Source organism: Daldinia childiae (assembly GCF_008694065.1).
Source record: "Daldinia childiae strain JS-1345 chromosome Unknown Scaffold17, whole genome shotgun sequence".
NCBI classification, from domain to species: Eukaryota; Fungi; Ascomycota; class Sordariomycetes; order Xylariales; family Hypoxylaceae; genus Daldinia; species Daldinia childiae.
Genome location: NW_022984658.1, coordinates 152,017 through 163,569, shown reverse-complemented (window position 1 = coordinate 163,569; position 11,553 = coordinate 152,017). Strand labels below are relative to the sequence as shown.

At 47.8% G+C, this 11,553-nt stretch overlaps 4 protein-coding genes across 4 annotated transcripts; 3 read left to right on the top strand and 1 right to left on the bottom strand.

Moving 5' to 3' along the window:
- Nucleotides 1–427: 427 nt before the first annotated feature.
- GL218_09243 (uncharacterized protein) lies at nucleotides 428–1,918 on the top strand (the record flags this gene model as incomplete). The annotated part of the gene is made up of 1 exon (XM_033586070.1): nucleotides 428–1,918. One exon carries the CDS (start codon nucleotides 428–430, stop codon nucleotides 1,916–1,918), a length of 1,491 nt encoding a protein of 496 aa, XP_033439827.1.
- Nucleotides 1,919–2,297: 379 nt separating this feature from the next.
- On the bottom strand, nucleotides 2,298–3,616 carry GL218_09242 (Dihydrolipoyllysine-residue acetyltransferase component of pyruvate dehydrogenase complex, mitochondrial; the record flags this gene model as incomplete). The annotated part of the gene is made up of 3 exons (XM_033586069.1): nucleotides 2,298–3,122; nucleotides 3,266–3,358; nucleotides 3,419–3,616. 3 exons carry the CDS (start codon nucleotides 3,614–3,616, stop codon nucleotides 2,298–2,300), a joined length of 1,116 nt encoding a protein of 371 aa, XP_033439860.1.
- Nucleotides 3,617–5,521: 1,905 nt separating this feature from the next.
- On the top strand, nucleotides 5,522–9,335 carry GL218_09241 (Protein transport protein sec71; the record flags this gene model as incomplete). Its single annotated transcript, XM_033586068.1, has 4 exons — nucleotides 5,522–6,492; nucleotides 6,711–6,807; nucleotides 6,862–8,137; nucleotides 8,203–9,335. The coding sequence occupies 4 exons, from the start codon at nucleotides 5,522–5,524 to the stop codon at nucleotides 9,333–9,335; spliced, it is 3,477 nt and encodes a 1,158-aa protein (XP_033439825.1).
- A 169-nt stretch (nucleotides 9,336–9,504) lies between these two features.
- GL218_09240 (Protein transport protein SEC7) lies at nucleotides 9,505–11,145 on the top strand (the record flags this gene model as incomplete). The annotated part of the gene is made up of 1 exon (XM_033586067.1): nucleotides 9,505–11,145. The coding sequence occupies one exon, from the start codon at nucleotides 9,505–9,507 to the stop codon at nucleotides 11,143–11,145; it is 1,641 nt and encodes a 546-aa protein (XP_033439826.1).
- Between the last annotated feature and the right edge of the window lie 408 nt (nucleotides 11,146–11,553).

Here is an 11,553-nt window from a genome sequence, read left to right as displayed (position 1 = left end):
ATGTATGGAACTTAAAACCAACAATAATATTTACCGATACGAATAAAAGAGGATATGTCCATATTAGCAAATAAACTGGAAATTATTGAGCAATTGGTAATTTAAGATAGTCCATCGGTGTTCTCACTAATTGAACCATGGAAAGTAGAAGGAAGGTTCACTATAAACGTCATAGCCACCCGGATGGCCGATCGGGTCGGTCAATTCCTAATAGATTGGTTCCGGTCGGATGCATGTCCCGCCAGGTCCTCAGTATTTCTTCAGAAGGAACAACCACAGAATAAGGTTTATATCTTTTATAACACTATATCATATAGATAACTATATCTAGTAAAGTCAGCTGACTTACCTTTTTTTTACTATCTCCATCACAAATCTCTAAGGCTAAGATTTCCTCTACGCATCTAAACTTGAAACAATATATATAATGGGACGAACTGAACCCTCAGTCGGTAGACCACCCGCTAGCTTCCGTCGCGATGCCCGTGCGAAAAGGGCTAAAGCAACTATTAATAAAGTTATACCGCCCCAACTAGCGGCGCATCCGCGGGCTCGCCGGGGGATCGAAGCTTCAGAGTTGATTGTTGATCCCCCTTCTCCACAATCGTCTACTCAAGCTCCCGGTGGGACGCGACAGCATACCCGTCGGAAATCTACCGTGGATGAGGGTCATGACGGGGCCGGAGAACAAGGAGAGAAGGACAGAAGCAAAGGCCCTCGTATCTCGTTATGCGTCGCAGATACCCTAGAAGCAGCATACTCCCTACTCCTCGTCCCGGGCCACGAACCAGAGCAGCGGCGAGATCTCTCCAACACGACAGCTCGTGTTGGCGTGTTGAATATGGCGTCGCCATTATCTGGAGGCGGTGGGTTTCTAAACGGCGCATCGAGCCAAGAAGAATCTCTGTGTATGCGCTCGACGCTTCTCCCGTCCCTACGGGATGAATTCTACCGTCTTCCTGAGCTCGGTGTTGTCTTTACGCCTGACGTGCTGGTGTTCCGTGGTTCTGGTAGCGAGCCTCAGGGTAAGAAAAAAAGGAGCGGGGAAAAGGTAAGGGATGATGAGGACGAGGATAGAGATGAGATAGGGGTAAAAGATACGGGGACAGGGCGGGGAGGCGAAGAGGAAGAGCTCCTATCGAAACGCGATCGTTGGTTCGTCGATGTCGCATCTGCGGCCATGATACGAATACCTGAAATCGAGGTCGACGAAGAATCTGGATTTGCCCGGTATGCTAGCGCTGCGGACCGCGAACTAGCCGTGCGTAAGATGCGCGCCGTGCTACGTGTATTTACTGCTAAAGGGGTGCGCCGGGTTGTGTTAGGTGCATGGGGATGTGGCGCATACGGTAATCCTGTCGGCGAGATTGCGAAGGCATGGAAGAAAGTCCTAATTAGCGGGAGCAGGAACGGGAATAAAGGAGAGAATGGTCAGCAAAAGAGGAAAGGGAAAGGGAAAAAAAAGGAGTCAGATTCAGACTCATGGGAAAGCTTCGAGCACGTCGTCTTCGCGATCAAAGACCCGGGGATGGCTCAGGCGTTCGCAACGGCTTTTGGTGAGGAGTTTCTCGAAGTAAATAATTCTTTTGGGGGAGAAGGTAATATTGGTAGTGAGGATGGAGAGGACGATGAAGAGAATGCTAATATGAAGGAGCTCCGTGATAAGATTCGGGAGCTAGAGGTGCGCGCCGGACAGGCACAGACGCCTCAGCTTCGAGCCGGGCTTAGTTCGGTACTCGCTGGATTAAGGAGTCAATTACCAGATTCTGATGATGTTTCCTCCCGGGCGGACCCTGTAGATAGTCGAGGTGACAGGGATGATGAAAGTGAGAGCGAGGGTGATGACGAGTCGACCAAAAGAGAGTCGGGGAGCGAGATGAAAACCGAAGCGGGCATTATAACGAGAGTTAAAATTTAAATAAACCAATTCGAACCTGTACGTTTTTCTATAAATGTCTTACGATACGGCTAGTATAAGACAAAATGCATAGGTACTTAGATGAGACATACTGGAAAGCAAAACCTTGTCTAAGAATACTATCAAATAAGTTCATTGGAATTCCACTTGTAACCACTCAAGCCCTTGCCTAAGGGAGTCGAATCGCTAATCTTCCCCCCAGTATAACACAATTCTCTGCATAGGGTATAGTAGAGATCGGATTTCTCTTCTCATTCAATATTCACTTTTGTAAAATTTATTATTACAATTCATGCGGCATAATGCTACAAATGGATCTCATCCCTTGTCTATGACCAATCATTTCCCTGACGCCCCTGGGTACATAATTTTTCTTCATTCACAGAAGCAGCTCAAGAGGGTTCTCTACCACCTTCTTGAATTCCTTGATCCATTCGGCACCGACTGCGCCGTCAACTACCTTGTGGTCGAAGCTTCCAGTGACTGTGATCTGGTCATCCCACTCGACACTGGTACCATCCTCACCGGAGGGGATAGCAACCTTCTTCGTGGTACCGACAGCTAGGATAGCAGCCTGAGGGGGGTTGATGACGGCGGTGAAGTTGTCGACGGCAGCGTTCATGCCCATGTTGGAGATGGAGATAGTACCACCCTGGTATTCTTCCGGCTTGAGCTTGTTGTCGCGGGCCTTCTTGGCGAGCTCCTTGACCTTGGACGAGATAGATTCTAGACCGCGGGCCTCAACACCAGTAACGATAGGAGTGATTAAACCGCTGGGGGTGGCGACAGCGACAGAAACATCGACACTGTTGTACTGGCGGATAGCATCACCCGTCCAGGCCGAGTTGGCAGCAGGGACCTTCTTAGAAGCAACAGCGATGGCCTTGATAAGGAAATCGTTAACAGACAGCTTGTACTTGCCGTCGGACGAGCTGTTTAGAGCTTGTCGGAGCTTTAGAAGCTTGGAAACGGAGATCTGGCTGCTGACGAAGAAGTGAGGGTTCTCCCTGACGGACTCTTGTAGGCGCTTGGCGATGGTCTTTCGCATGTTGGATAGGGGGGTATCTTCGTAAGAGGCAACAGGGGAGGCAGAGGAACCGGTAGTTGTGGTGGCTTTCTTAACATCGTCTTCCGTAATCTTACCACCGGGGCCGGTACCCTTAAGAGCAGAGACGACAACCCTTCTCCTTAGCCAATCGCTGGGCTTCCGGAGTTATGTTAGGTAGTCGCTCAAGAGCGGGCTCGATCTTTCTTCTTCGTGAGAGTATTGTTCCGGCTCTTGGGCAGGCGTCGGGGCCGGAGCGGAGGTGGCATTAGACGGCGCATCCGACTTCTTTTCCTCCTTACCTCCCGGTGCTGCGGCGTTACCTCCTGCGTCTGAAAGACTGAAGGACTCGAAGGCAGATAATCGGTTCCCTCTTCGACGAGAATAGCAATTGGCTAAAATAGTAATGTAAGCGTTTCGGAGTATGGAATGGGGAAGCGCAAAAAGTCACGCACGTTGCCAACGGGGACATCTTTCTCGCCGGCATCCTTTAGAATCTTAGCGATGACACCTTCCTCTTGGAATTCGAAGTCCATCTGAGCCTTGTCCGTTTCAATCTCGACCAAAACGTCACCGGGGGCAATGGTGTCACCGGCCTTCTTCTGCCATGCGCCAATGTTACCGGCCGTCATTGTGGGTGACAGTGCGGGCATCTTGACGACTGTGTGTGGCGGGAAAGATGCATAGTATCTGGCCAAGGGCATAAAGCCAGATCTGAGGCTTGTTGTCCTTAGAAGGCCTTGCCTTCTTAACACGGCGCCGAACATTTTTGCTATTGGAAGAAAATAACTCTTCCCCGGATGAAAATATATATTGAAAAGAGGAAGTCCGGAGCAATTCGATATGGCAAAATTAAGGAAAAAGAATAGGACAGGTCGGGGTATCTCAGAGCAGACAAGTTGCCAGCACCTGGGAATGATTGACCGAGTCCAATTGAGTTGAGGTGTGGGAGTTGAGGAAGGGAGACGGCGCAAGACGGGGACGTTGGAGAGAAAAAAAAAAGATTAGATCTGAGAAGTTGAGGTGTGAGAGTTGTTGATTGGCGGCGGGTTATTTTCGTGACGGGGTCCCTTCTCAGCAAAGTACGGAAGTACCGTCCGTCTACGGTGCAGTTATGGGCAGCCTTGCCCCAAAACTTTCTAGGGACGTTGAGAGAAGCTCCGAATTGCTAACGTGTTGCACTAAGAACCACTAGCGCTACATATAGGTACCATATTTTTTCTGGGTAGTGATGTATTGGTACCTTTTATTGTGTAGATTACCTGATATTCACAATTATAATAGGTAGAATGTATTATTTACTTAAATCTATATTAACTAGGATAATATGTAATTCTCAAATGATATATAAATGAATAAGGTATTAGAATTTATTTGTAGAAATTCTATTTTCCTTTTATACCTTTATTGTTAAACGTGGTTTCTATACGACTGTGCGTTTATACTGTTATTGGTATTATTGAGAGGTAGAGATACACCGTCCTCGTCGGAATCCGTAGGAATATGGAAATGGGTCTCCCCAATGGATTCCGCCGTGCGATCTATTTCTGATTGGCTGAAAAGGCGCAAGCTAATAGAGCTCTAGTTAAAAATGTGAAGTTTAAAAAGTACATCTATCTCATCTTTATTACATCCAATCCGTCCTAAGAGCTTCTCTATTAAACATTTACGTCGATATTTAACAGTATTGAAATACGAATGTCTATAAAAACTGAAGAAAAGAGAGAGATTCATTTCAAAGCTGCGAGAAGAATATGCCTAAAGGATTCGGATGATTATGAGATCTAAGAAGTTAGGGAGGTAGGTAAAATGGTTGAGCGAGCTTACATCCATAGTTGTAAGCAGCTGGGTTATCAGGGCTTATATCTTATCTATGAGATAGATAAAGTCGTAAGACACAAAAATGACAGAATTATGGCAGCTGTGGCTGGCTGATGATGGAAATCTCAATTAAGGCTCAATTAGATCGATGTGGCTAAGATCGGTACTCGTGTAAGGCCGCCAATGTTACCTACATAGTAGGTAGTACTTCGTACATACATTACATAACCTAAGGTAAGCAGCTAAGGCCGCTTTTGATTTATCCGTTTGTAGTATGTAACCTTGAACTCCCCACCCACCCCTTGCCGCGGTTTTGGACCTTGGGCGGACTTGTCATCAATTAAAATCTACAGTGGAGAGTGGAGGAGCAACCCTTGTTCAGGGAACTTTGCCAGCTTGGCCAGACCAAAAACCTCTAAAAACTAATAAAAGTCCCTACGAAATTCGTCATTTATTACGACTGCGCCTTCTTTTCCCCTGGAGGTATAAGTTGTTAGTTTGCGATATATTTGTAGTGATCAAGGCGACGAGATATATTACATCGAGCATTGAAGATCGAGAGTGTTGAATCGTTCGAAAAGGACAGACTGACGAATCTCCCTGGATCACGATTAAAGTCGTTAAAGTCGCGAACTCGAACTCGAACCCGAACTCAACTCCGAATCAAACCCCCCTATCTTCAACTAACCGACCTTCCTCGGATGGCCACTATTCCTTCTCCTTAAGCTCGGCGAACCATGAGCTCTTTAGTCTTTGTGGTGTCCTCTCTTGAGGCCATCGCTGCATCCAAAGAAGCACAGAGGAATAAACAGCTCGCCGAACTTACCGAGAAGGCCCTCAAGGCTATTAAAGAAGAGGAAACTCAGCTGCCTGACCCTCAGGTTGTCTTCGCGCCCTTACAATTAGCTACCAAGACTGGAAGTAGTCAATTGATTAATACCGCCCTCGACTGCATACAAAAACTTACATCTTCCTCGTACTTCTCCGTAAATGTTGCCACAGGTAGCGCGCAGGAGGATGGCACGGAGCAGGCTCCTATGATAGATCGTGCTATCGATACGATATGCGATTGTTTTCAGGGCGAGACCACTCCCGTTGACGTCCAGCGACATATCGTCCAGGCCTTGTTAGCCGCTGTGCTGAACGACAAGATTGTCGTACATGGAGCTGGGTTGCTGAAGGCTGTGCGCCAGGTATATAATGTCTTTTTACTGTCGCGAATTCCGGAAAACCAGCAGGCCGCGCAAGGAACCCTTACCCAGATGGTTGGTATGGTATTCGAGCGAGTCAAGGCGAGACTACATATGAAGGAAGCTCGCATTAATCTAGGCACATTGAAGAATAGCTCTAGCAATGTCACATTTGAACAAGCAGAGTCTGTCGCCAATGGAAATGACGCCGCCGAAGAAGAACAAGAGACACCCGAAGAGGCGAACACCGAAGGCTTACCTCAGCTCGCACGTTCTCAGTCGACGAACGAAGGCGGGCCGAAGTTGACCTTAAAGGACCTCGAGCACCGAAAGAGTTTTGACGATTCAAACCTGGGCGATGGTCCGACTATGGTCACCCAGTTAAAACCGCTTAGGAAGACGGCAAGGAGGGTTTCCGAACAGACGCAGAGTGACACGGCCACTGAGGCGGAAGAAACTGCCGAGTCCCTCGAAGCCGAAGATGAGGTCTACATCCGGGATGCATATCTTGTCTTCCGGTCTTTCTGCAACCTATCAACTAAAGTCCTACCTCCAGACCAGCTTTATGATTACCGAGGCCAACATATGCGATCCAAGCTTATTTCACTCCATCTTATCCGTACCCTTTTGAATAACCACATGCTCGTTTTTACTTCACCCCTATGTACCATCACCAACACAAAAGTAATGAGGCGACCAATTTTCTACAGGCTATCAAGTTCTACCTCTGCCTTAGCATTACCCGAAATGGGGCCAGCTCGGTTGATAAGGTATTTGAGGTTTGCTGCGAAATATTTTGGTTGATGCTTAAATTCATGCGAGCGCCGTTCAAGGTAAGCCTAGCATCCGGTTTATTAACTTCTATTAATCTAACATTGTAACTATAGAAAGAGATAGAGGTATTCCTCAACGAGATATACTTGGCGCTTTTGGCTAGACGGACCGCGCCACCCTCTCAGAAGATCTATTTCATCATTATCCTCACCAGGTTTTGTGGTGACCCTCGCGGATTAGTCGAGACATACCTCAACTACGACTGCGACTCTCATCTCGACAATATCTTCCAGACCATTATAGAAGATCTATCGAAGCTTGCTATCAACCCCGTATCTATCACAGCTGCCCAAGAGCAACTATACGAGGAGAAGAATTCGAATCCCAACATCGGCTCAGATTGGCAATTGAAGGGAGTATTGCCGCCACCTCTAAACGTGAGAGACATCGTGCCCCCTAGCGAACCTGAGCCTGAAATACCGCGGGAATATGTCCTTAAGAGGGCAGCCTTAGATTCTCTTGTTGAGGCTTTACGATCGCTTGTCAATTGGTCTGTTGTTGGCCGTCCGGACGTGAACGGTGCATCGCGTGATAATGATACGCGCGCTTCAGTAGACGATATCCGGGAGTCTATCGACCCCTCGGCTACCGATAGTAACTCTCGCTTTGAGACGCCGCTACCCCCATCTACTCCCGTTGTTGACGACGATCCGGCTCAATTAGAGAAAGAGAAGGCTCGAAAAACGGCACTAGCTAATGCGATCCGTCAATTCAACTTCAAGCCGAAGAGGGGAATCAAGCTTCTAATCCAGGAAGGGTTTATTCTAAGCGACACCCCCAATGACATCGCTAGGTTTCTAATTTCAGATGATCGACTTGATAAGGCACAGATTGGTGAATATCTTGGTGAGGGGGAGCCAAAGAATATCGAGATTATGCATGCTTTCGTCGATACTATGGACTTTGCTCAAAGGCGCTTCGTCGACGCCTTAAGACAATTCCTCCAGTCGTTCCGTCTTCCTGGAGAAGCCCAAAAGATCGATCGATTCATGTTGAAATTTGCTAATCGCTATGTCATGGGCAACCCAAATGCTTTTGCTAATGCGGACACTGCCTACGTTCTAGCTTACTCAGTAATCTTGTTGAACACAGATTTGCACAGTAGCAAAATAGCTAGGCGTATGACCAAAGAAGACTTCATCAAGAATAATAGGGGTATTAACGATAATGCTGACTTGCCAGACGATTATCTAATCGGGATATACGAGGAGATTGCGGGTAATGAGATAGTTCTCAAGAGCGAACGCGAAGCTGCCGCGGCTGCGGGTAGCTTGCCTGCGCAGTCATCAGGTTTTGCTGCCGGACTTGGCCAAGCTCTCTCGAATGTTGGTCGGGATCTACAGCGAGAAGCATATGTTCAACAGTCTGAGGAAATCGCGCTGCGTTCAGAGCAGCTTTTCAAGAACTTGTTCAAAAACCAACGAAGAACGCCGCAAAGGCTGGGGTCAAGTTCATCCCGGCGACATCTTTCAGGCACGTTGGGCCTATGTTTGATGTGACCTGGATGTCATTCTTTTCTGCCTTCTCGAATCAAATGCAGAAGGCGCAAAATTTAGAAGTAAATAAATTGTGCTTGGAAGGGATGAAGCAAGCTATAAAGATCGCATGCCTTTTCGATCTGGCAACTGCACGAGAAGCCTTTATGTCGGCGTTGAAGAACGCCACTAACCTAAACAACCCTCAGCAGATTCTCGCCAAAAACGTAGAGGCATTGCGAGTCATCCTGGAGCTCGGACAGACAGAAGGTAATTATCTGAAGGAGTCTTGGAAGGATATTCTTATGTGCATAAGTCAGCTGGACCGGTTACAGCTTATCACTGGTGGTGTCGATGAAGGTGCCATCCCGGATGTGTCCAAAGCGCGCTTCATGCCGCCTGAGAGAACAAGTACGAACGACTCTCGTAAATCGACGGCCTCTGCCCGACGGCGAAATAGGTCTAACCCTGGGGCGAGAGGCTTTTCTATGGAAATTGCGCTCGAGAGCAGATCAGACGATGTCATTAAGAGCGTAGACCGTATTTTCAGCCACACCGCGAATCTAAATGGCGAGGCCATTGTCCACTTCGCCAAGGCTCTCACCGAGGTGAGCTGGGACGAAATTAAAGTATCAGGTTCTAACGACTCCCCACGAACGTACAGTTTGCAAAAGATTGTCGAAATCAGTTACTACAACATGACCCGTGTCCGTTTCGAGTGGACTAATATCTGGGTGGTTCTTGGCGAGCATTTCAACAAGGTAGGATGCCACAACAATACAGCGATCGTTTACTTTGCGCTTGACTCGCTACGGCAGCTGTCAATGCGTTTCATGGAGCTTGAAGAGCTTCCAGGTTTCAAGTTCCAGAAGGACTTCCTAAAGCCATTTGAGCATGTCATCGCCAACTCAAGTAACTTGACTGTTAAAGATATGGCCCTGCGTTGCTTGATCCAGATGATCCAAGCCGAGGTGAGAACATTCGATCAGGTTGGAGGACCATGTTCGGTGTCTTTACTGTTGCAGCGCGGGATCCTAACGAGACTATCGTAAACTTGGCCTACGAAAACGTTACCCTTGTTTATAAGACACGATTCGGCGTTGTCATCTCTCAAGGAGCCTTTACAGACTTGATAGTTTGTCTTACTGAATTCTCAAAGAACATCAAGTCCAGAAAAAGAGCCTGCAAGCAATGGAGACGCTTAAATCGATAATTCCGAAAATGCTCAAAACTCCGGAATGTCCACTATCGCACAAGTCCAATCAAACATCTGCATCAGATGGTAGTCCACTAGAGTCGCCTAATACTGTGTCTAGACAGCAGGGCGGTACTTCAATCGAAGAGGGTTTCTGGTTTCCAGTTTTATTCGCATTCCACGACGTCTTAATGACAGGGGAAGACTTGGAAGTAAGATCAAATGCCTTGAATTATTTCTTCGAGGCCTTGCTTCGATACGGTGGTGATTTCCCGTCTGATTTCTGGGATATACTATGGAGACAGCAGTTATACCCAATCTTCATGGTACTTCGGTCGAGACCGGAGATGACCAATGCTCTTAACCATGAGGAACTGTCTGTATGGCTATCGACCACCATGATCCAGGCACTTCGTAATATGATCATCCTCTTTACACACTACTTCGATGCCCTCGAGTACATGTTGGATCGCTTCCTCGAGCTGCTGGCACTTTGCATATGCCAAGAAAACGATACGATCGCTAGGATAGGCAGCAATTGTCTTCAGCAGCTAATCCTGCAGAATGTGACGAAGTTCACCGATAGTCATTGGGCTCAGATCGTCGGATCATTCTGCGAGTTATTCGAGAGGACAACAGCTTACCAGTTATTCTCAGCTACAACTATCAACGTGCCATCCGCGCTATCGCCACCTCCCAACGGACTAGGTTTCGAAGTACCTCTTACGCCTACAAGTGACTCGCCCACAGACGAAAGGTCGCTAAAGATTAATGGCACAGATAGGGGTAGCATTTCATCTGGAATCGAATCTGCTTCAGATGCCACTACTCTACCTCACCATGCCGAAGACTCCTTACGTTCGCCAAATGGCAACGCCTCGAGCCGTCTTGAAGACTACAAACCTACTTCTTCACTCCAGCAGCAGCCTGTAGTGGTAACGGCAGCTCGACGGCGCTTCTTTAACCGCATTATATCTCGCTGCGTTCTACAACTCCTCATGATTGAGACGGTTAATGAACTCTTTTCCAATGACACCGTCTACTCTCAGATACCATCTAGAGAGTTACTGCGTTTAATGGCGCTCCTTAAGAAATCATTCCTTTTCGCTAGACGGTTCAACGAGGATAAGGACTTACGCATGCGCCTATGGCGGGAGGGGTTCATGAAGCAACCACCCAACCTCCTAAAGCAGGAGAGCGGCTCGGCTGCCACCTACATCCAGATCTTATTCAGGATGTTCGCCGATACGTCGCCGTCGCGTGCAGAGAGTCGACCCGAAGTCGAGAAGGCTCTAGTACCCCTCTGCAAAGACGTAATCAGGGGTTACATAGCACTAGAAGAAGAATCGCAGCAACGAAACATTGTAGCATGGCGTCCAGTCGTCGTTGACGTGCTGGAGGGCTACTCAACATGGCCGGAAAAGGAGTTTGCCGAGCACATTCCTTCGTTCTATCCCTTAGTAGTTGAGTTGTTGGGTAAGGAACTTAGTGCCGACCTGAGAGTTGCTCTACTCGCTGTCCTGAGAAAGGTTGGCGAAGTAGGTCTCGGGATTGAGGGGATGTCCGGTGGCCGGCGAGAGAGTGTTGCTAGCGTCGCCATCAGCGGGGAGACACCAACTACGGAGTTAGAAGTCGGTGAGGTTGGTATGGGTGGCATAAGGGCATGAGATGGCGGGCCGATTCTATCACGACGCTAGTTACTGGTGGTCATTCGGCACTTCCCAGAGAGCGACGGGAGCGAGGCCGTCGCGAGTATTGATTTGTCATAAAAGGGGCATTGGAACAAAAATGGACGCGATTAATAGACGACTACGGTCACATCCGGTGTTCGGTTGGGCGGGAGGGTCCATTATAAGCAAGTTAAGCTCTTGTATGATAGATACAATTTTGTTTTTTTCTTGGTGTTTTGCGTATGTAGGCACTGTACGTATATACGTACGTTGTCTCAGCAGTGATGTTTCGTATTGTACAATTTTAAACCCGTTTTGCCCTCCGAAGAGGATGAGATAGATGAGTGAGGCCTCATGTCTGAGTATGTCAAGTATATCGAGTCTTAATTACCTTCCTAACCTAAG